Source organism: Crocodylus porosus, unplaced genomic scaffold (genome assembly GCF_001723895.1).
Source record: "Crocodylus porosus isolate Cpor-Errol unplaced genomic scaffold, CroPor_comp1, whole genome shotgun sequence".
NCBI lineage: Eukaryota > Metazoa > Chordata > Crocodylia > Crocodylidae > Crocodylus > Crocodylus porosus.
Window position 1 is genome coordinate 47755376 of NW_017728949.1, and position 22043 is coordinate 47777418.

Below are 22043 nucleotides of genomic sequence, written 5' to 3' on the forward strand. Positions count from 1 at the left end.
GCAGCCGCCCGAGCCGGCTCCGCAGGTAAGCGCGGCCCCTGCGCGGGCTCCCTCCGTGCACTTGGGGCACAGGCGGGCAGCGGCGGAGCCGCCGGGATGCCCTTCCTTTGCTTGCAGGCTTCAGAGGGCTCCTGCGACCTGACCGCGCCGCTTGCCCCTTCTCGCTCGCCTCTGGCTGCCGGACCCGAGGCTCCGTGCGGCGCGGGGAGGAAAGCACCGCTGGCCCCTCAGGCACCCGCGTGTGTCCGAGCCCGCAGCCCGCCAGAGCCACATCTCCAAGGGCCTGGACACCCTGGATGAGGAGGAAAAGATTGTCAGCGTTAGTAGTGGCCTGGCTTGGTTTGAACTCGCTGGGCCCCCTTGAGCTGCCGCCTCTGTGCGAACCCGAAGGGGGGTGTCTGGAGGGGGAGAGCGCTGCACAGCCGCCTTAGCCGGAGAGATGTCTGCAAACAGAAGCAGCCTCTGGGGGCGGGGCGGCAGGAACCAACGTGTCTTGGCTTAGAAGAGCGTCCCCCATGCAAGATACTTGGGTGGGGGAGGGATAAGAAAGCACGGAAGGCACACAGCGAGCACGCATGGGTTTTGTCATGTGAGCCCGGGGAGTTGGCGCCTCTGAAAATCTGCCTTCAAGCACCTTTCTGCTCCACACCAGTCTTGAAGGAAAGCAAAGTCAGCCCTAGTTTTACCTTTCCATGGATGAGCATGTTATAGAAACATGGAGGCATGCTGGTGCCTTGTGAAGTCCTCAAAAGACTATGCACAGGTAGTAGTAACTGAAAAGAATCACAGGCATGAAGGAGGATTTATTTTATCCAACATGCATGTGGTGATTCAGAATAGAGACCGGAACCCTTTATTCCTTTGTTATATTATACTGTGATGCATCAAAAAGAAATGAATGGTAATTAGACTGTCTGTTGCATTTCTTGGATGCTCTCCTAAAACGGGATTTGTTTTCAGGATGTCAGGAGTGCTTCTGGTACAGATAACACTGCGCGAATTGCATGGATGCTTTGTTGGCCCTTGTTGAAGGCCAGTCTCACAGGTGTGAAAAAAGTAAAGGTTCCCATCCAGGCTACACCATTGGTTTTCACAAGGGTTGCTGATAAGGATTGATATTTAACATGTGGCTGCACAGGTAACGAACATAGTTTGACTGCGGATCAGCAACACAGCCTGGATCTGGTCCTCAGAGTTGGAAGGCTTTGCCTTTGCCTGAATATGTGTTGGCGGGGGGCAGTAAATATCTGTGCAGCTTGCACAGCAGCCAGAAGGAGGGGAGCAAGGAGAAGCAGCAGCAGTGCTTCCAGCCCCTGGCCTTGATGAAGCTGCCCCCACACTGCAGCCAGGGAGAGGGGGGCAGGGAGAAGTGGTAGCAGCCTGGGTGCAGTTGCGAGCTGCCCATCCCCCAGCACAGCTCCCTTCTAGCTGGAAGCTGTGCTTGTGCCCCACTTGGGGAACTGGGGAAAGTGGTTTCCAACTGCCTGGCCCCTGCCTGAGTGGAAGCAACCTTGAGTCAGCCCTCACCAGACTGGAGCTGAGTGGTTCTGGCCTGCAGTTTGAAATGTTTGCCAGCCCCTGAGTTTAACCATAAAATTCTTTTTTCCAAAGGCTTATCATGCAGTAACCTGGAGAGGGGACAATAACATGAATGAGTTTCTGATTTCAAAGTGGATATTTCTAACAAGTTTTTTATTTCAAGGGGTGGGAGCATCTCTTGCATCAAGCTTTTAGACAATGGAAGTAATATCTAAATGCTTGATGCAAGGGAGAAAACCTAAAATGTTCCAGTCCCATGTTGGTGTTGATGTACACTGCTGTCACCAGCAAGCTGACATGTAATAATTTAATTAGGTCTTTTTGCAGTGCTGTTATCCTTGGCCGCTGGTGGAAGTGCACAGATCTTTGAACTGAATACAATTGACATTGATAACTCATATTAATTTTTTGTTAGTGTTGGCTGTAGGCAGCCAGGTTGAACTCTTCTTTATACTGTAGGAGTATACTGACTGAGCTCTTACCTGCTTGAGACAGGGATTTCAGTATCATGATGAGTATGAGGATGGTTGAGTTTACATTTTTAACTTCCATATAAATGCGTGTTCCTCCATTTAATTCCATGCTATTGCTGCATACCAAATTTATTTGAATCCAAGATGAGGTTTTCCCTCCCACTTAATAAGGGGGTGAGGGTCTCATCTTAGTTTTGAGTACGAGGTAGCAGGGGAGCAGGCAACTATTCTGGCTCCAGGCTTGTGGCAGCAGAATAGTGCATAGTCTTTGAGGACTGCTTGCAGCTGTCCCCTTGCCCCGCATGGGCCCGGTGCTCTCACTGCTGTCTTTCCCTCCCCTCCACTGCTTAGCCTCTGGCTCTAGAATAGTTCTGGGACTGCTCCAGCCCAGGGCACAGAGCACATGGTTGCTCCATCTCCAGCCTGTCCCAATAGCAGCTCTTGTGGCTCTGGTAACTTTGGCCAGGCCCCAGAGCCCAAGCACAAGGTGGGAATTGGGCAGCAGGGAGAAAGTGTGTTTGGGGGCAGGCAAGAGGCAGGGGCCAGGCTGCTTGACTTCTTCCTCTTACCACCTGCTCCCCATCCCTGTTTTCCTTGCTGGATCAGTGGGGGGATGACTTTAAGAAAATGTATCAAATTGTTATCATTTTCCATGTATACAGTCTAATTATTGGTGTCCAATAATTAGATTGTATGTATGGAAAATGATAACAATTTGATGCATTTTCCATGCACAGAATCTAATTATTCGAGGGGGCCACCTTAAATTCAGAGTCATCTTAGATTCAGGTAGTTGCAGTATAATGATGGGACTACACCTTTTTTGACAACACAAGCAGAGGATCAGAGTAAGACGCATCTTTCTCTCTCTTCCATCTATCTACGGACTGAGAATCTCATTTTTGCAAGACCTGGTGGCTATTGCAAGTCTGATGCATGATAATCTTTTGCTTTGCCTGGAATCTAGGTCTTCCACATAGCTGGAGCTAGCTATTTAGTTGCATCATTTAGTTATACATAATGGATTAAACTTCTAACTAAGAAGGAAATTGCTAGAACCAAAAATGAATCTCCAGTGGAACTTTGAATTTACATTTCTTGAGTATTCCGATCTGATTTCTTGGCACTGAAACTATCTGTCTGATTTTTGGCTCTGGGATAGATCCGAATTTGAGAGTGCTTTGTCACATAGCCAAAATATTGGAAGGATACCTGGTCCCATATTTCTGCCTCTAGGGTCAAGCTCTCATAAGAACAACTCTTTTCCCACATAAGTGCATGTGGCTTCAACCATTATGTCCCCATCCTATAACTTATCAGAACTAATTGAGAAGCTGAAGAGTAAGGTCCAGACTTTTAGATGTGGCTGAATGGTGATTACATTTGAAAGCAATATTTATTTATTTTTAGTTAAATGTGTGTAATCTACTTGTTCTTTCCTGTGCTGTTTGTTTCTTGTATAATGTTAATATTATCTTGTTGGACTAGATAGAAACAGGTGACACAACAGCCCTGGTTTGTAAGCCCAGGAAGAAAGGAGGAAACGGTGATCTGCCATCGGCTGGTTTTAATATTATCAACTCTATCATAGGATCGGGCATAATAGGTAACTTACACTTTTTTCATTCTGGTTTAATTGGTCTTTCATCGTTGCAAAAATATACAGTCTTGAAAAAAACATGCTTTTACATTATTATAGTGCTATCAGTACAGGTTACTATTATGTACTTGTTTTGAAGTAGCACCTGCAAACGAATCAAGAGCCCCAGTATGATAACTGTTGTATAGTCTTTGTTGGCAGACCAGCAGAGCAATCAAGTAGTGGTTCGGCTTCAAGACATAAATAGTCTTTATCCTCCAAAAGTGAGCTTTTTTTAAGTAAGCCCTGAAGTATACGGGTAGGAAGGGCTGGGAAACATTGCACAGTATTGTTCCAAGTTTTGGGATGAATAATAGATTTTTATTTTGAAAGAATGTTTATCTTGCAAAAACATTACAAATACGTAGAACAGATCTTTTCTAATTTGCATTTGTTTCTTTATTCACAGGATTGCCCTATTCAATGAAGCAAGCTGGCTTTCCGTTAGGAATATTACTTTTATTTGGTGTTGCCTATATCACAGGTACAACAAAAGCAATAGTGATTATATAGGGAGAGAATCCATTTTGCAAAGATAAACTGAATTTGAAGTTGAGAATAACTTAGCAAGTATATCTATGAATTACAATTTAGTAAAAATAAAGACTTTTACACTTAGTTTGCTAATCCTTTGAGCAGATTAATACAAGCAGAGAATTATGCCATACATTTAAAGCTGTTTCTTGCGGGGAGGGGATATCTAGGTAACTAGACTAGATTAAGCCATTATTGAGATAAATATTATCTATTCTTGCAGAACACTTGTTCCTATTCAAAAGTTCTAATTAAGACATAAATGGTGTATTCCAAACATATTAAAACCAGATCTTTTTCAACATGCTTATTTTATTTTTATCATAATTGTCCAGCAAGAAAGAATCTAAATTCCCCTACTTCTATATTCATAAAGGGCCACAATGTAGATTCACAGAGTGAGCATCTACTTCCCAAATTTAATAATCTGTTGGTTGTAATGGGAGTATGTTTGTAAATCTTTATCCATGTGAATAAAAGTCACATGTTCTAGCCCTGTGGTGCCCAGTGCTAAGACAGCAGGAGGGACAGCAGCATGTCTGAGCAAACCTTAGGGTCTTGAACATTGGTTTCCTGTAGTAGGAGAAATCAGTGATGTGGAATTCTGGGTAACTTACACCCAACCTGTTGTATATAACAGGTAGTTTCTACTGCCAGAAATTTCACTAAAACATCAGTGCCAAGTTCCCGGGGGACAACTCTGTCCCAGTACTTAACTGAAGTTAAGGCAAAATACAGGCCTTCTATGTTTGCAACACCTCCTCCAGGAAGAAATTGTACCACAGAACAGCAATAATTAATTTTTGAAGGAAATATTATGGTTCCCTGCAGTTAGAAATCTCCTGATAAAATCACCACAGTTTTATATTATGCTGCCTGGTGTTTTTCTTTCTCCATAACAAGTTTTCAAGGAGTCAGTTGGTATTTTGGCACAGACTCTCCAGTTATGCATTTTTTGGAGCTCTCAGGGGTGTAACTACAATGCTTACTGCAGTGTAGGTGGTTGTGCAGATGGGAACAGAAACCATTCAGAATTTTTCAGCTGCTTCCCTAAAGTGAGAGGAGAGACTGAAATATTCTAGTTTCAAGTCTGCAGGATATGATTTGACAAATAATTCAACTTTATTTTCCTTACAGTAGTAAGGATTGGAACGCAAGGCAGAAATCACTGTTTTGTCATTTTAAAATATACATTTTTCATTTTTAAAAATTGTAGACTAGCAGTCATGTGTGTTTGTAACTTAACATTCTTCAAGAAGCTATTATATACTTTAAGCATTCCAATACACCCATATGCAAAATTGAATACTTATGTTCTATGTACAGTAGTTTTTTAGGTCCTTTTTCTTGATCTGGTACACATTCAAGTGTGTCTCATGCTACAACTGGAAGGACAGGTTTACCTAGTGTCAGTGAACTTGGGAACTTTATGTAATTCTAGAGTGTAGCCCTTGAACCACACACTACACTGGCTATATCCTGTTGGGGTAGGCCCCTGGGCACCCTTCATCATTGCATGGGCTGTCAACAGTGTGCAGTCTCCCCATCACCTGCTACATGGACAGTGCATGGCCCTCCCTGGGCTTTTCCCCACGGCACTGCAATAGGAGAGGCAGCTGCAGGTGCCCACAGGCTAGTTGGCCAACCCTTTTAAATAATGCATACTAATCCTAGGATGCAGACTTAAAGACCCTTTATTTATTTATTTTTTTTAGAAGTTTGGGATGTTATATGGGCTAGTTTCATGTCCTTGATGCTGCAATTTATGATACGCAGAAATATGCTCCTATAGCCAAAAGTCGTGCAGAGGTTCATAGTTTTACACAGTACAAAAAAGTTTATAGGGCCATTTTTATGGGTTCAAATACTACCTAAAAGGAGTCATGAAAATCAGTGATCAGGATTTAACCAGCATTACACTGTTAAATCCCAATAGTCATCACTAGATCTAGTGGCAAAATAAGTTGATTCCCATTTATTAGATATCAAACACAGAGACCAGGGAATTTAATTATTTGTAACTCCATTTAGAGAACTCAGTGTAGTGTTTTGCATGGCTGCATACAGCTGTAGGGCCAGAATGTGCAATTTTGACTACCTTAGTGTTCTGTCACAGTCAAAGATTAGACTTGTAATATGTGTGAATAAACTTGTTACACATCCATGGTGGAAATTACACTTTTGAATATCTTGACTTCTAATGTTTAAATCCATTGTAAAGTTGATTTAAGGTAAACCCATGCATTTCAGTCAATAATTGCAGGTTGCTTTTGTTGTAAAATTTATCAAACTGTTTCCTTGGAACATGTGTTTAAAAAAAAAAAACAAAAAAACCACAAAGCTAATCTCCAATATGTCTTTATTGTTTACAGATTATTCCATTATATTACTAATTAAAGCAGGAAATCTCTCTGGTATGAACACCTATCAAGCACTGGTACATAAAACATACGGTTTTGTAGGGTACCTAATCCTCTCCACTCTGCAATTTTTATATCCATTTATTGGTAAGATTACTGTAAAGTTATTCCTTTAAAGTTGTCCTATTTGTATTACCAAAAAAGAGATCATCTTAGCTTAAAATAGTTAAAAATGAATTTTTAGGATAAGAATTCATTTTTGTGTTTCTTTATATTGGCAATGAAACTGAGAACACTTAAATCCAAGTATCTCCTGTTCTTATAATTATAATTTTATTATCCGTCTTGCCAGTCAATTAAAAATAATATCACCATAAAACAATAGTTAGATCTTCACAGTTTAACTCATAATATGTCCTTATCTGAAGTAAGAAAATGTATTAGGACATTTTATTAGGTCTGGTTCATTTCAGTGTGAAACTCTGGCTCTGAAGTCTATGGTAAAATCCCATTGATTCAGCTGCACCAGGCTTTCATCCCAGGTATATTTGAATCTTATGCTTTTAGTGACTAGAGCTGAATATTAAGGTCATGGGCAGTCATTACATTTCTAAAGCTAAATTCACCCTCTAAATGCTTTAAAAAAGGCTACATGCTGTTTGTAGCTCTGTAAAGATCATGAAAGTGCTACAAAATAGTAAAAGTGGTATCTGTTTCAAAGAGGTTCTTTTCAGTTTTGTATACATAGCCCTTGTACAGTTACTCGTAGCATTACAGGGGTGTCTGGGATCCCACAGTTCTCTGCTCTCCCTCCTCCTCCTTCATGGGAGAGAGAGGTAAAAGGGCTGGATCTCTGATAGCCTGGCCATCAAGCAGCTACTCTTTCAGTTTTGGGGATAGAATGAGACAAACTTTTGAATGGAGTGCATTTTTTCAGGTCCTGAAGTTTACAAATGCAATGCATTCTTCTTGTTTTGATATATCCCAACCATGCAATTGGCCCAACAAAAGATATTACATGCACAAATCCTTGCATTTTGCATGTTTCCTGTGAAGTTACAGCTATGACATCACTCCAACATTGGTAGCAATAGTTTTACTTGTTAAAACACAGAAAACTCATTCTCTATCCTTTTGATGCTGAAGATTTTCAAGGGACAACTAATTTCAGGTGCTTTGGAAGAAGACTGATATAAAGGGAAAAAATACCTTGAAAACAGGATTAATAGACTAAAATTCCATCCAATATTGTACAAAAGGCATGGGTCACAACAACAAACCAAAAGCTAAGTTTGTTTTACCTGGCAAAGCTGAACGGATATGTTCTGTCCAAATACATTAAGAATAAACTTCATTAAGGGAGAAAAGCTATTCAAATTAAGTGAACAGTGTTGGTCCAAGAACAGATCTGTATGCATTTGGAGTGAATAAACTTGAGCTACAAATCAGAACAGAGTTTCTAATCATGAGATGAGTAAGGTACTAGAACAGAATCCCTAACCTTTTAGCGTGAAAAATAGTAGCTTTATCATAGGAAATATACAATTATGAAAATATTTATGCATCCACTAAAATAAATGCTTTTTTGTTGATTTCCCCTACTAATAATGATTAACTATAGTAGTTAAGTTAAATACATGCATCAGCATTTGTATGATGGGGCATATTTATATATGAATTTGTAAAAGACAAAAACGCATGCATATCTATAGTATGTGTAGTAATCTTTTGATGTAAAAAAATGATTTGTGAGTTTGGACCTAAAGCCCTCTGTCCTTACTCAAGTTCCTGATGAAATGAATAGAAGCCTATTGAGAAAAGAAAAGAAGGACTAAAACCTAGTCTTCCCACTTCAAAACCTGTATCTTCATCTATTGCAGTTTTCCCTTTGCATTACCGCTTTTATTCCCTTTCCCATTATTCAAGTTGCAAAGTTCAGTAACTGTTTACAAGCATCAGGGAACTGTTTGAAATATTGCTTCTCTTCTGCCCTCAATTACTTAAAAAAATTTTACCGCATAATCTACAGCAGTTGCCATTTAAAATGCACTTTGGTATGAGGTTCCTACAGTAACTTTTGTATCTGTCACTGTTTAAATTAAAAGATACACTAGAAGTGGCATCCCTGCAACAGGACAAATAACATTGACTAGCACTCTTGTAAAATCAGTTTTGTGCATAATTGTTCAAGGTAAAATAAGTACCTATATCCCCTTGCATGTGACAGCGGGACTGAGCCCAGAGGATTATGTATAAAGCTGAAATGAACTGTTGGATGCATGTAATTTTTCTCTGTAATAAAAGCTGTCAATGAATTGCTGTGTTTGACGGAGGCAGTTTTAAAAGCCCTTTTTTCCCCCTTTTGAAGTAAATGTGCTTAGCCACAAAATTCAACAGTCTTGGTCATCTGACTGGGTCCCTTTCAAGTTCTCATGTCTATTATACAAGGAAAATTGTGAGCATTAAATAGTTCTTCATTTAGCATTCAAAACTTGAAAGTAGGTCTGTGAAGGGCAGCTTACAGGCAGCAGTAAGGTTAGGAAGCCAGTCAAAAAAAAAAAAAAAAAAAAAAGGCTAGTAAGGATGAGACTGCAACTAATTTAGATTTCATAAATTTCATATCCATTTGGGCTGGAAGGGACCTCACGAGATCATCGGGTCCAGCCCCCTGCCCAAAGGGCAGGAAGTCAGCTGGGGTCAGATGACCCCAGCAAGATAATCTTCCAAACACTTCTTGAATGTATCCAGAGTAGGTGCTTGCACCACTTCTGGGGGGAGTCTGTTCCAGACTGGAGACTCGGACGATAAGGTTTTTACTTATGTCCAGTCTAAAATAGTCTTCCTTCAGTTTGTGACTGTTTTTGGAGAGCGCTGGTGAACAGATGTTCTCCCAGATCCTGATGCACAGCTCTTATGTACTTAGGCTGCCACCAAGTCCCCCCTGAACCTACACTTCTCCAGACTGAAGAGTCCCCTGCCTCTCAGCCTCTCCTCATAAGGCTTGCTCTCTTGACCTCTAATCATGTGTGTAGCTCTCCTCTGAACCCCCTTGAGCTTCTCAACATCCTTTCTAAAGTGCAGAGCCCAGAATTGGATGCAGTACTCCAGCTGCAGCTTCACCAAGGCTGAGTAAAGTGGGAGGATGACATCTTCGGTCTTGCTTGAGATGCATCGGTAGATGCAAGCCAGGATTTTATTTGGTTTGCCAGTTGCGACATCATATTGGTGTCTTATATTCATCTTTTGGTCAATCATGATCCCCAAGTCTCTTTTGGTCATAGTGCTAGTGAGTGTAGCACTGCTGAGCCTATAAATATGATGTGGGTCTTTTTCCTGAGGTGGAGCACCTTGCATTTCTCTATATTGAAGAGTGTCATCAGGTTTTGATCCCCCTACCTTGCAAGCCTGTCCAGGTCAGCCTGAATCACCAGCCTATCATCTCTAGAGTGACGGCACTTCCTTATAATTTGGTGTTATCCGTGAACTTAGCCAGTCTGCTTCGAACACCCAAATCCAGATCGTTTATGAATATATTAAAGAGTACTGGTCTGAGAACTGAACCCTGGGGGACACCACTGGTCACCATGCACCATGTTGACTCGGTTCCATTATTAGCTGCATATAATCCTGAAGTCTGTAGTATGTAGTGTGGGTCTTTATCTCGTAATTGATTTGTATTAATAAAAGTTTGATTAATTGTAAGTTTTATTTCTGTTTTGTTTTTTGAAGCTATGATTAGTTACAACATAACAACAGGAGACACTTTGACTAAAGTTTTTCAAAGAATACCTGGAGGTAAGTTTATATGTAAAGCTTGGGAGTACAGGGACAATCAACTAGTTGAGATTCTTTAGTAAAAAGTAACCATAATGTTTCTATAAACAGTCATTTAATTTCTCCTACTGATAAGATCTTCTATGTGAAGGATTTATTTTAATATACAATTGTCTTTCCTGTACTCTGAGGCCCTAATCCTACCTAATTAATATTAGTGGATTTCTCTGCCAATGTTGACCCCAACTAGCTTCAGTACAACTCCATGCAGTGTGGGGGGATACAGGATTTTAAACATGCCAACATACATTTTGTTTCTTAGTGGGTAACAGCTGAAGTAAACACCACTTATGATATTCAAACAATCATTGTCTGTTGATCATTGTTAGAAGACTTACAAATCAGATCATGCAAATCAATTTTAAATGTGTATTTAAGCCTTTAATATTACTTTATAACTGTATATCTTTTATATTTGCACAGAACCATTTAATACTCGCTTTTTATTTTAATGTGTGTTTCCTATAGGAAAGGAGAGGAGTTGAAGTCACACTTTATTTCATTATGGGGCAGACCCTAAATTCCTTGCTATAAATCGGTTCTTCAAAAATAAATTTTCTATTTTTTTCCTCTTTGTTTTAGTTGGACCAGATAACTGGCTTATTGACCGTCACTTTGTTATTCTGTGTACTACCATCATCTTTACTCTGCCTTTATCTCTGTATCGTGACATAGCAAAACTGGGAAAGGTAAATCATAATGACAGTGAATCTCAGTGGTCTTTGATGTAATTTATTATACCACAGTAGAATATCCATTTACACTGCTAACTATTTATTTCAGCATGAGAAAGCAATTACAGAGGTTAAATCCTGTTTTTTGTATTTTTTTAAAAAGTGCACATTTAGTCTCCTCTTCCTTTTCCCATTATTAACATTGGGTTTTCCTGGCTTGTTTCAATCCTACTGAAGTCAATTGGAGACTGTCCATTGACTGCAAACGGTACTAGATTGGGTTTTTAGTGCTTCCTACTGCTTACGTGGCTCAGACCTTGAACTGAATAGTCCTGGTACTGACAGACTTGTTCTCAGGTCCGGAGTTCTCCTTGGCGTTGTAACTGAGAGACTTAAATGTTATAAGTCTACTAAAGAAACCATATATCAGTTTCAGATGCCCCTGGAATAAGATCTTGTGCCTCACCTAGTCACAAAAGTTAGGGCAGGGGTGCTCAACTGCTGGCCCATGGGCCAAATGCTACCTGCAGAGCCTCCCTCCCCCCACCCACCCCTTCCTCCTCCACACATCTGGATAGTGCCAGTCATGCCAGCCCCAGACAGTGGACTGGAATTACCATCCAGACTGCAGCCAGACCAAGCACTACCCATACAGCCTGCAGGGGGAAAAGGTTGAACACCACTGGATTAGGGAATACTTGCATTCAATAGCATCTTCCAGTGTGGGAAAGGGGACTACATTCTTGTTCTTAATATGTATGAAAGAACTTTCACAACAAACACTTTGAATAAACTTTATACATTCAAAAGAATATAACTAAATGAAATGTTACAACTATTTTTTTTTTTTTTTTTTTTTTTTTGGAGAAATATAGACATGGGTGTCAAAATGATAGTGTTTATAAAATCAAAGGGAGTTGTGCTGGAAGAGACTTCAGACAGCCCTCTAGTCCAGTGCTCTCCAACATTTTTATGGTGAAGATCACTTCTTGGAAGTAAAGGGCACCCCAGGATCTACCATGCTGTCCCACCTACCCATCCCCACCCCCAGCCCAGTTGTGACAGAGAACTGAGGTCAGGTCCTAGCCTGGCCCAGTCTGGGTCTCTCCACCACCCATGGGTGTGGGGCGGGGGGGAGGCTCCTGAGGCCCAGGCCCCACCTCCCTGTGCTCTGGGATGAGCCAGCTGCTGCTGTACCTGGAGCACAGGTGGGGGGTGGGGGCATAGGCTCCCAAGGCCTCCGCCAGGCTGCTCCCAGTAGCAGGAGCCCCCCACCATGTGCCTCTGGGTGGCGGACAGTCCCAGTCCCGACCCCAGTTCTCTGCCATGCCTGGCAACCAAAGGAATGTGGCATCGGGCCCCGGTCTGGCTGGGCCTGGGACTCCACCACCCAGGGGCATGGGGCTCCTTTTGCTGGGTACAGCCTGGTAGAAGCCTCAAGGGCCCATAACCCCCTCCCCCACCCCCATCTGTGCTCCACTGGCCCGTGCACCCTCCCTCTCTCTGCTCCAGGTACAGCAGGCAGCCTGCAGCAGGAGCCACTTCGTCGCAGAGCACAGATTGAGGGGGACAGGTGGGGGGCATGAGCCCCTGCTGGGCTGTACCCTTCAGCGATGGAGAGTCCCAGACCCATCCAGGTTGGTCCCTGACACCATATGAGTCCCCACTGCTGAGCCTAGTCGCATGTAGCCAGCTGCATTGAGGCTTGAGGCACTACAGCAGCCGCCTCTGCCTCCTCCACCCTCAGGGACAGGGAGGGAGCACCCCATGCCCCTGGAGGACCCCCCTGGGGTTCCAATCTTTCCACCACCCAATGAGGCTGGGGCCCTACTTGCCTTCCCCTGCTCCTGGTTGAGCCACAGGTCATCCCTTCTCTGCAGGGGCCTCTGTGGCCCCCTTCCCCCCTTCCCAGATTGACCTGCTGGGGCTGATGGCGCTGGGTATGTGCATGCACCCAGCTATCCCTTCAGCCCAGGATCAACCTAAAAAGGCTCAGGAATCGAGCAGGTCAATTGCAATCCCCAGGTTGGTGACCACTTCTCTAGTCCAACCCTTTTTCAACCCTAAAACATCCCAGAATAATGTTTTCCTAACCTGTTAAAAACTTCCAGTGAGAGAGAACCCACAATCTCTCAGGGTAAAAAATGGAAAGTACATTCTAGAGACTGCAGCTGATAGAATTAAATCGTTAAGGGTTAGGTGGTTGAAGCAATTTACAACATTACATATTATAATATAATTTTGACAGTCATAAATGTAGAAAATTATATTAAATTAATTGGCTAAGTTTTCCCCATATTTGGGTACCATCTCATTGTGAATATTATCAGCCATTTTTCTTGGATGACTTGAATTGCTCAGATTGCCAAATATTTAGAAGTATTAAAAACAAATTCTATTACTTTTGCTTAACAGGGTGTTATTTTGAATATTAATAATTTTCTGCAATTCTCTTTGAAATCCAATTCATATTCAGTTGTAGATTGTTTTATGCTCTTTACATGCGTGGATAGCTCATGCTGAACTAATTTTCTTTGATAAAGACTGAGCAAAACATTTCAGATACCCTGGCTAGAGTATTGAGCAGAGCACCACTCTCATTAATAATGGCTGTCACTTGAATGAATCAGCATGACTTTTGTGAGGAGGAGTTGGCTCAAATACTGATGCAAAAAGTCTCTTTCTAACAAAGATGGTAGGTTCAATCCCTGAATGTTGTATCGTATTCCCTAAAAATGAAGATCACGTAATTTATACAGTGATCATGGTGGAAAATAGTAGCCAGTAAGCAGTCCAAGCAAACTTTTACCCCAGCTATGCAGTCTTATCTCTACAAGCAAATCCATGTGTCCATGATGATAAGAATTTAGAATTCAAGACTTATCTGCTAAAACACCTTCAAATGTATGCTTTATAACACCATGAATATAAAATGTATTGAAGCATCTCACGTGACCAGAATGAAATAAAGCCCAACTTAGATCTGACATAGGCAGATGCAGCTCTTGTCAACTTCATGTATTTTTATTTAATGTTTTCTGGGGAAAATCTATTTTATACTTTATACATTTAGATTATCTCATGTTACATGACCCCCAAGTAATAGAATAAAATGGACTAATCAACCTGCATCCTCAAAGTACAGGAGCGTATGGATAAATAGGCTCCAATCCAAAATATTTGTCTCTACTAAAAAATAAAGATTATTGCACCTACATAATTGTATGTTCTTTTTACTGTTAGGAAGAAAGGTAAGCTTTTATTTTTAGTGGCAGATACTGTGGGCCTGACTGAAAAAGATACTGATTCTCTGCAATTTCAAATGAAGTGAGTGGAAAGCATCTCTGACATCTACACTCTCGGTGGTTGCAGTGGACTAAACCTTTGTCTCCAACATAGAACCATAGAAAGAGGATGACTGGAAGTAAAAGAAAAAGGCTATGAATGTTTTTTCGTTTTTGTTTTGTTTTGTTTTTTTACAAAAGATCCATTGCAATATTAGTTGTTTTAAAGAAACTTTTTCCTTTTTTTGAGAGAAATTATGATTTTGAAATAGATATTTAAATATTTAATTTCTGACCATCCAGCTGATACCATATTTGATTTACTTGCAGGTATCTCTTACATCTCTCATATTAACAATTGTCATCTTGGTCATTGTGATGATACGGGCAGTTACGTTTAGTTCACAAGTGTGAGTATTTTATCATTTTGAACACCACTGAATGAATTTTATAAAGCACATGTATTTTATCTTTTGTGTGCATTTGCATGAGTAAAGAACTCGACTCTGGGATTTGTTTTTTGGAGGATTGGAATATATTTAAAATAGTATAGATTTTACAAATTGGAAAATACAATGAAAAGTAGATGGAAGGCTAGTGTTCAGTTTTGATTGAGATCAGAACCTGGGTGATGGAAGGAAAGAGAAGGGATACAGACACAGGTGCAGGGCTATGAAAAAAATATAAACGAAGAATTGAGAATTACAGCTAAATATGCAATATATTACCCCACTCAGAAATTGTGCAGCTTTCCTCTTGCATCAAAACATTTTACATATGGGAAAAAATCATCCATTCTTTTGGAAACCATTGCAGTAATAGGCAATGTGCCTGATGCAAATATAGTCCTTCCTTTCATTGCCTCTCCTGAACGAGTGCAATTCACAGTAGCGGTCCTGTGCTTTACAGAGCTGCATTCTCACAATATGCGGGTAATAAAAAGATATCTACAGGGGGAGTACAGCATATTTAGATTGGGTCTGAGGAAAAACTTCTTTGCTGTTGTAAGTAAGTTAGCAGGATAGACTGTCTAGAGAAGTTGTGGAATCTCCTTCAGTAATGGTTTTCAAGATGTTGGATAAGCATTGGTCAGAGGTGTTCTAGGAGTAGCAATGCCTGGAGCATGCTATGAAGACCACATGCGTGTTGAATGGACATTAAAAAGGAGCCTTACTGGAGAGGGCCATGATCAGCAACAGGAGAATAAAGCAGACCTTCACAGCTGGTTTTGTTATGAAAGAAGCTTAAGGAGTTGAGAAATTTATGGAGGGGGTTCAGTAAGGGAAATAGGAGTTCTGGCTCTCTAGTTAGGATGTCTGGACTTGCATTTGTGGTCTCTAGGTTGCTGTGCAGACTGTTTTGTTTTCCTGTGTGTCTAGGCTTTGCTGGTTGCCGCATGAATCTAGGAAGGAAGTTTTCCCCTCTGCTGATACAAGTGTCAGGCGGGGGGGTTTCTGTCTTCCTCAGAAGCATTAGATGTTAGCTACAGTCAACACTAGGGTTACCAACTGGAGTGTGTTGATCTTCTTTGTTAATGGGTCTTCTGTTCAGGGTCAGACCAATCACCAGATTTAGGGTCAGAAAGAAGTGTATACTACTGTCAGATCAGCATGGACACATGATGGTTTTATCTTCCTCTGCAATGGGTGTATGATCCTCATTTTCAGAATCTATCAAGTGTATTTTAACAAGCAGCATTTGAAGGACATTAATAGTGTCTTCATGGCTCTGTTTTACCTAAAGTGAGATGAGACATTCTTAGTGGTTTTGGGCATTGTGTGTAGTAGATGGGCAAGAGACTTTTTTCATGCAGTTTTAAGAATCAGGCACCCACTTGTAGAGGGTGGTCTAGATGATGATGATCTTGCCATGAGCAGAAGTTTAAACTAGATGACTTCCTGAGGTCTCTTCCAGCCCAACCTTTCTGTGATCCCATGAGGAGAAGGGTGTGGTCATAACTGTACTAGTCTATGCAGTAAGCCAATAGTAAAAGCGAAGTTCAATGGATTTACTGAAGCACTGGGGGAATGATCCTGTTTCCTAAGGCCCAGATGGTCCCTGAGGTCTTCACAAAGGGAGGCATCTGACAAATGTCCCCAAAGTAATCTCAATGGCACAATCTTCTCTAAAATAATGCAGGACTTGGGTCCCCTCTACGTGTGCAGGTAAAGGTGTGATGCGACCTAATGCATGATCCACACAGTCATGCCATACATGCACCATCAAGAAGAAAAATCCTGGGGCTGGGAGATCAGAGCAGCTGCGATCCTTGAGACTTAGAAGTGCATGGAAATTAGGAAGACATTTTTTACAGTAAGGGTGGCCAGAGTTTGGAATGGGCTTCCAAGAGAGCTGGTACTATCACCTAACTTGGAGATCTTCAAGAGGAGGCTTGACAATCACCTGGCTGGGGTCGTCTGACCTTAGTCCTCTTTCCTGCCAGGGGCAGGGGGTCAGATATGATGATCCATTGGGTCCCTTCCGACTCTATAATCTTTGAACCTCTGAGCTCTGGGAATCGCAGCAGGTATGATCCCCAAGGCCGGAGTGCATGAAACCCCCAGACCCGAGGGATCATGGCATCCACAATCCTCAAGGCTCAGGGAGTATCTGAAACCCCCAGACCTGGGATAATAGCAGTTGTGATCCCCTGGGCCCAGAGGTTTCGTGCACCCCCCAAGCCTTCAGGATTGCAGCAGCCACAATCCCCAGGGCCTTGGGGTTTCATGCTGAGCATGATGTACTGTGTGTGGCTACGAGCCTTGTCAGCTGATGGAGTTCCCATCTGCAGGTGTAAATTTAAAGCTCAAAAGCAGCCAGCTGTCAAAGTAGTACATATTTTCAAAGTTTAGCTTTATAGGTGACTGGAGCTTTTTAATGTGTGATAAGTATTTCATACACGAAGCTGGTCTTAAGTTAAATGTGCAATTAACCAGTTAATTGTGTGATACCTGTAATGTGTAGAGGGAGCCTAAGAATTATATTTCATTCTTTAATGGGCTGCATTGATGTATTAAAAAATTTGTAAGCTTTAAGATGTGATGATTCTGATTTTTTTTTCTGATGGTTTTTCATGTAATGGACAGTCAAATTTAAAATTTGTTTTAATTGAAAGTTAGAAAATGTTGGCAATTTAATATAGATATTTCAGAGCTTATTAAAACAATTATTTCAAAAGCCAAAGTTGGGAAAACAAATGGGAAAGAATAAAAAAGGGAAACTATCCAGTAAATAGAAATACTAATAAGCTGTTCCAGAAAACAGATGAATAAACAGGCCAATACTGCAGCCCAGTACTCTGTACTGCACTTTGTGTGATAATTAACATTACCACAAACCAGAAGATCAGTATGTGTCTGTTTGGTGGTAACCATGTTTGTAAAGCTACACTAGCAGGAAGTGTATGAATCTTATGTACATCCTTTATGGCTTTATCCATCTTTAAAAGAATGGTATCCTCTATTTTATATGAGATTCACGTCTTAGAGGGGAGGGACTTTACGTGAACATCTTAATTTCTTATTCATTGGGATTGTTTGCACTCTTCAGAATGTGTGTGTATATGGAGTAGATTCGTACACTTGGAAGATGTTAGCGTGGATGATTCAGTGGTACCACACAGAGCTATTTATCTGTCTGGTTTGATCGCTGTCTGATAATTAGGCTAACTATAGGGCATATTTTTAATGTTGGCAGAATACCTAGAATGGCAGTCTTGCTTCTGAAAACATGATAAACAAAAAACATAATAAACGAGTGCACATCATCTGTCAGTTCAGCATGGTGTGGTTTTGCTTTCTTGTTTTGCTTCACTGAAATGATATAGGAAACGGTAGTGCATGTTAAATACCAGTATGTATGTGAAAGAAAGATCTCTTAATCCCCCGTCAAAAAGGGAGCTGTATATAATGGCTACTGAAGACCTTGTTACTATGGTAACACTATCGTTTTAACAATAGTATTGCATTGTAAATCATAAGACATTGTTCTGCTTACTTTTTAATAATAAAGAATAACATTTTTTTGTAAAATAATTTCTAGGATTTTACTAATGGATTTTTTTGATACCTCCAATATTTATCAATTATTCTTTTACTATTCTTCTTTTCAGAACTGAGTCTATTAAAATTAACTGTTCTAGAATCTTCTCCTGTTATCTAATTATTTATGTTGTATATGTATATAGTACTTTTATAATGAAAATCTTTTCATTCCCAGGTAGTATTATCTCTTAATGACAAAATAAACATAATCTGTATTGCTTTATTTTCATCTAATATGTTTCACCATTTTTATTATAGCAGAAGAACCAAGTAAATAATAAATAGCTCCATCGGCTGTATAGGGACTGATTTGTCTCTCCCTTACCTTGTGTATATCCCAGAAGTTGGGCCATCATTGAATTGTGTTTTAGGGGGATGTACTATCAGTGGCTGAAGCCACAGACCTGTGTTGGGTTCCTTGACTGGCTGGACTAACTGCTTTTTCATTCCCAGTTGTGACGGGGGGCCATCCCCAGGGCCAGTCACAATGTTGGCCTGCCCAGCTGTCTAGGACAGTCTGCCCTGACTTTCCTGCCACGCCTTGATGTATTAAATATACAGATGGAAAAAATACAGGAGGCTGCCCATTTAATGCCCTGATGCCAAGGGTATAATAGACAGCTCCACCCCCCCCTTTACCGTGTCCCATGCTTTGCCAGTGGCATCCAAATCCACTCTGACTCCCTCGGCCCCTTAGCTGGGTCTCACTGTGGCTTCTACTCGTGCCCCCTCACTGGGCCTTATGCCCTGTGGGCCTCAGGTGTCTGCCAATGTGCCTGGACCCCACTTTCAGTCTATGGCCCGCTCAGGCCTCAGTCAGCATACCTGGACCTCACTTGCCTTTGGGCATCTCACTAGGCTCCACTCTCATTTAGGCCTTGGACCTCAGGCCGTTTTGGCCCTCGTGTTGTCACCCAAACCTCACTCTGTCATTGAGCCTCAGGCCCTCCTGGCCTCCATGTTGTTGCCCAAGCCTCTTTCTCTCACACTTTGGGCCCTCCTGGCCTCCAAGCCTGTTATTGCCCAAACCTGTTGCTTTTCTTTCAGGGTATAGTCTTTACCCTCCACAGAGTCACCCACAAGGCAGTGGGGAGTGAGGCTTTCCTGTGCCCCATACTTGCCTGTCTCTAAGGGAGCACTAATGTGGCATTTCCTGAGGGCTGCCTCACCACAAGCAGCTCGACCACACTATCCTACCCCAGCAGGGTTTTAGTTTTAGGTCATACCCCAGGACCAATATAGGCCTACCTGCACTGGTCTTACACCTCCCTCACTGGGCTTCCAGATGTTCCTCCCAGGCTGCTCACTCTGGGGCACTGTGTTGCAGTTTCCATCTCATACTCTTCTTCTCAGCCACAGGCCCCATCTCTCTCAGCTCCCCTTGCAGAATACCTCCCATCAGGAGGCTGGGCTTCAGCCTTCTTCCTACCAGCCTGCTTTTTGGCTGACCTCCTGTCCTCTCAGCAGTGATGTCCCCCACATTGAAGAGAACTTCAGCCTCTTTTAAGCTGTGGCCCTGCCTCTAGGCCAGTTAAGGTACCAGTAGCTCTCCACAGCCTGCCCTGACTCTCATGATGGGCTTCCATGTCCTTCAGCCTATCAGCTCTGCCTGCCTTGCATCGAGTAATTGAGAGTCTGAGGATCGGTCTGGCAGCAGCTGACCTCCCTAATCAGCGGGGGACCCACTATACAGCCATCAACTCCTGCTGGACCTGCCTAGTGCCCAAGAGATCTTCTGGCAGCCCTTTATTCCATCGGGCTCATCTGAGCCCCTGGCCTCAGTCACAACCAGTTTCAATCAAGTGCTTGCCTAGCCCCTCAGTAGGCCCACACTCTCTAAGCCCCTTCCTTAAGCTAGCCACACTATCCTTGGGCCCATAGCCATTTTCTCAGGGCTTGGGACTGCCCCCCTCCCTGGTCCCTAGAAACCTCCTCCTCTTGACCTCCAGAATGATCCTGGGAGCAGCTGTGCTCCAGCCAGGACTTGTTCATCCTTCAGCTCCCCAGTTGCAACTGCCTGCTCTTATTCTGAGGCTGCTCCACCCTGCTCCAGTCAAGTGGCCTCCTGGCTATCATGTGACCATCTGATTGGCTCTGCGGTCATCTGCAGCTACCTCACAGCCTGCTCAGGCCCTTAAAGAGGCAAGTACCCAAAAGTGCACCGCCACGCACTCCCCCTTAAAATCCTCCCCGGGGTGGGGGCGGTATCTCTGCTGCTTCCCTCTATGCCTACACGTGACCCTCTATTCCCTCACCTGCACATGACCTTAAAGTGGCAAGCACCCAAAGGTATGCCACCACACCAATCTACAAGTAAATACTGAGTGCAGATGATAAGTCTGTGAAATCTAAAATGCTGAAGGACATGGTAACCAAAAATAACCCCTTCAGTTCGTTAACTATAGAGAATGCTTCCATTGATTTAACAAAGCATCTTTAACAACTACTGTGCTTTTAAAATGCTGTTTTGTACCATCCCGATTTCCACTCAAGCCCAATTTGACATCAAGTACAAGTATTAAAAATATAATCTATTAAAAAGGAAAAATCTCAAATCTTTTTTTAACTTAATAAAAAACTAATATGTATGTATTCGGTTCTTAATTTTTAAGCCCCTATAATGGCTTAAATAAGCAATCCTAGTGCTACTTAGCTAGCAGAAAGTAGTACCTAATAAAGTGTAAAGGTTATGTTTAATTGCAAAGCAGTGTATTTTTTTAATGGTTACAAACTGGTGAGAGATGACCTTTCTTTACAAAGGTAAAATATAATTGCAAAACAAGATTCAAATAGATTATTTAAATCAAGATTCCATGCCTGATAATTTAAAATTATAAGTAAAATCAGTTTAAGTTAAACCACCGTTTTTGCCACGAGACTGAAAGTTTTAGATTACTGACAGATAATTATGCGAACCTGGCAGCTGTGATCCAAATAGCTTACTAGCTATTTAATATTGTGATGGGAACCACGTACCTGAATATCTGACAGTTCTTTATAGAGTTCGTCTTTGAAACATATAAATAGGATTTTGAAACTCAGAAAAGATTGGGAGCTTCTGTACAAGTAGAATCTGGCTGAGGTGAGAATCTTGAGCCTTATTTCAATATCTAACCCCAAATGGGAGTGAATACTAATAGACTTCTAAGTTTGCAACATTTAGGCTGCTGACAGACATGGAAAGAAAACCAAACAAAAACCCAGCACTATACCAGAAGAGGAAGCGTGTTAGTTTGACTCGGCTCCCCAACATCTGTATAGATTGGGCACTTCACCTGATCTTTTAGGCATTTTTATCTAATAGCTGATTCAATCAGATAAAAGCACCAAAAACCCCTGCTGAAGCACCTGATCTATGCAGACATTGGGTGAGCTAGATCATACTAACGCAGTGCCTCTTCTGGGCATGCGCTGCACTTGGCACAGGAGGGTGCCAAGCTGACAGTAAAGTGTTGTTTGTTGGGGGGAGGGGGGGGTCACATCTGTAAGCAGCCTTAGAGGATGAAAGCACATATATGTCCCTGAAGAATAGGCATAGCTGCTTTCACAGATGTATATTGGTCTGAGGAAATCGTCTTTCTTAGTGAGAATGGATGGTGATCATACTGTGGTGCTAGCAGTATGTCCTTACTGAAAGTTTTCATTTTTATGTAGATATGTCAG

General features: G+C 41.9%; 1 protein-coding gene across 2 annotated transcripts in view; it reads left to right on the plus strand.

Moving 5' to 3' along the window:
• The first annotated feature begins 6 nt into the window (after nt 1-6).
• The window catches only part of SLC38A11 (solute carrier family 38 member 11), a 50551-nt gene continuing 28514 nt past the window's right edge, over nt 7-22043 (plus strand). The window contains exons 1-7 of one of the 2 annotated variants that reach the window (XM_019554615.1): nt 7-25; nt 3501-3618; nt 4061-4135; nt 6558-6692; nt 10275-10340; nt 10962-11068; nt 14668-14747. In XM_019554615.1, the coding sequence (XP_019410160.1) occupies nt 4075-4135; nt 6558-6692; nt 10275-10340; nt 10962-11068; nt 14668-14747 (449 nt within the window). In that variant the 5' untranslated portion in view covers nt 7-25; nt 3501-3618; nt 4061-4074. Of the gene's footprint in view, nt 26-3500; nt 3619-4060; nt 4136-6557; nt 6693-10274; nt 10341-10961; nt 11069-14667; nt 14748-22043 lie in introns of those variants that run through there. The other variant, XM_019554614.1, reaches the window with a different exon arrangement.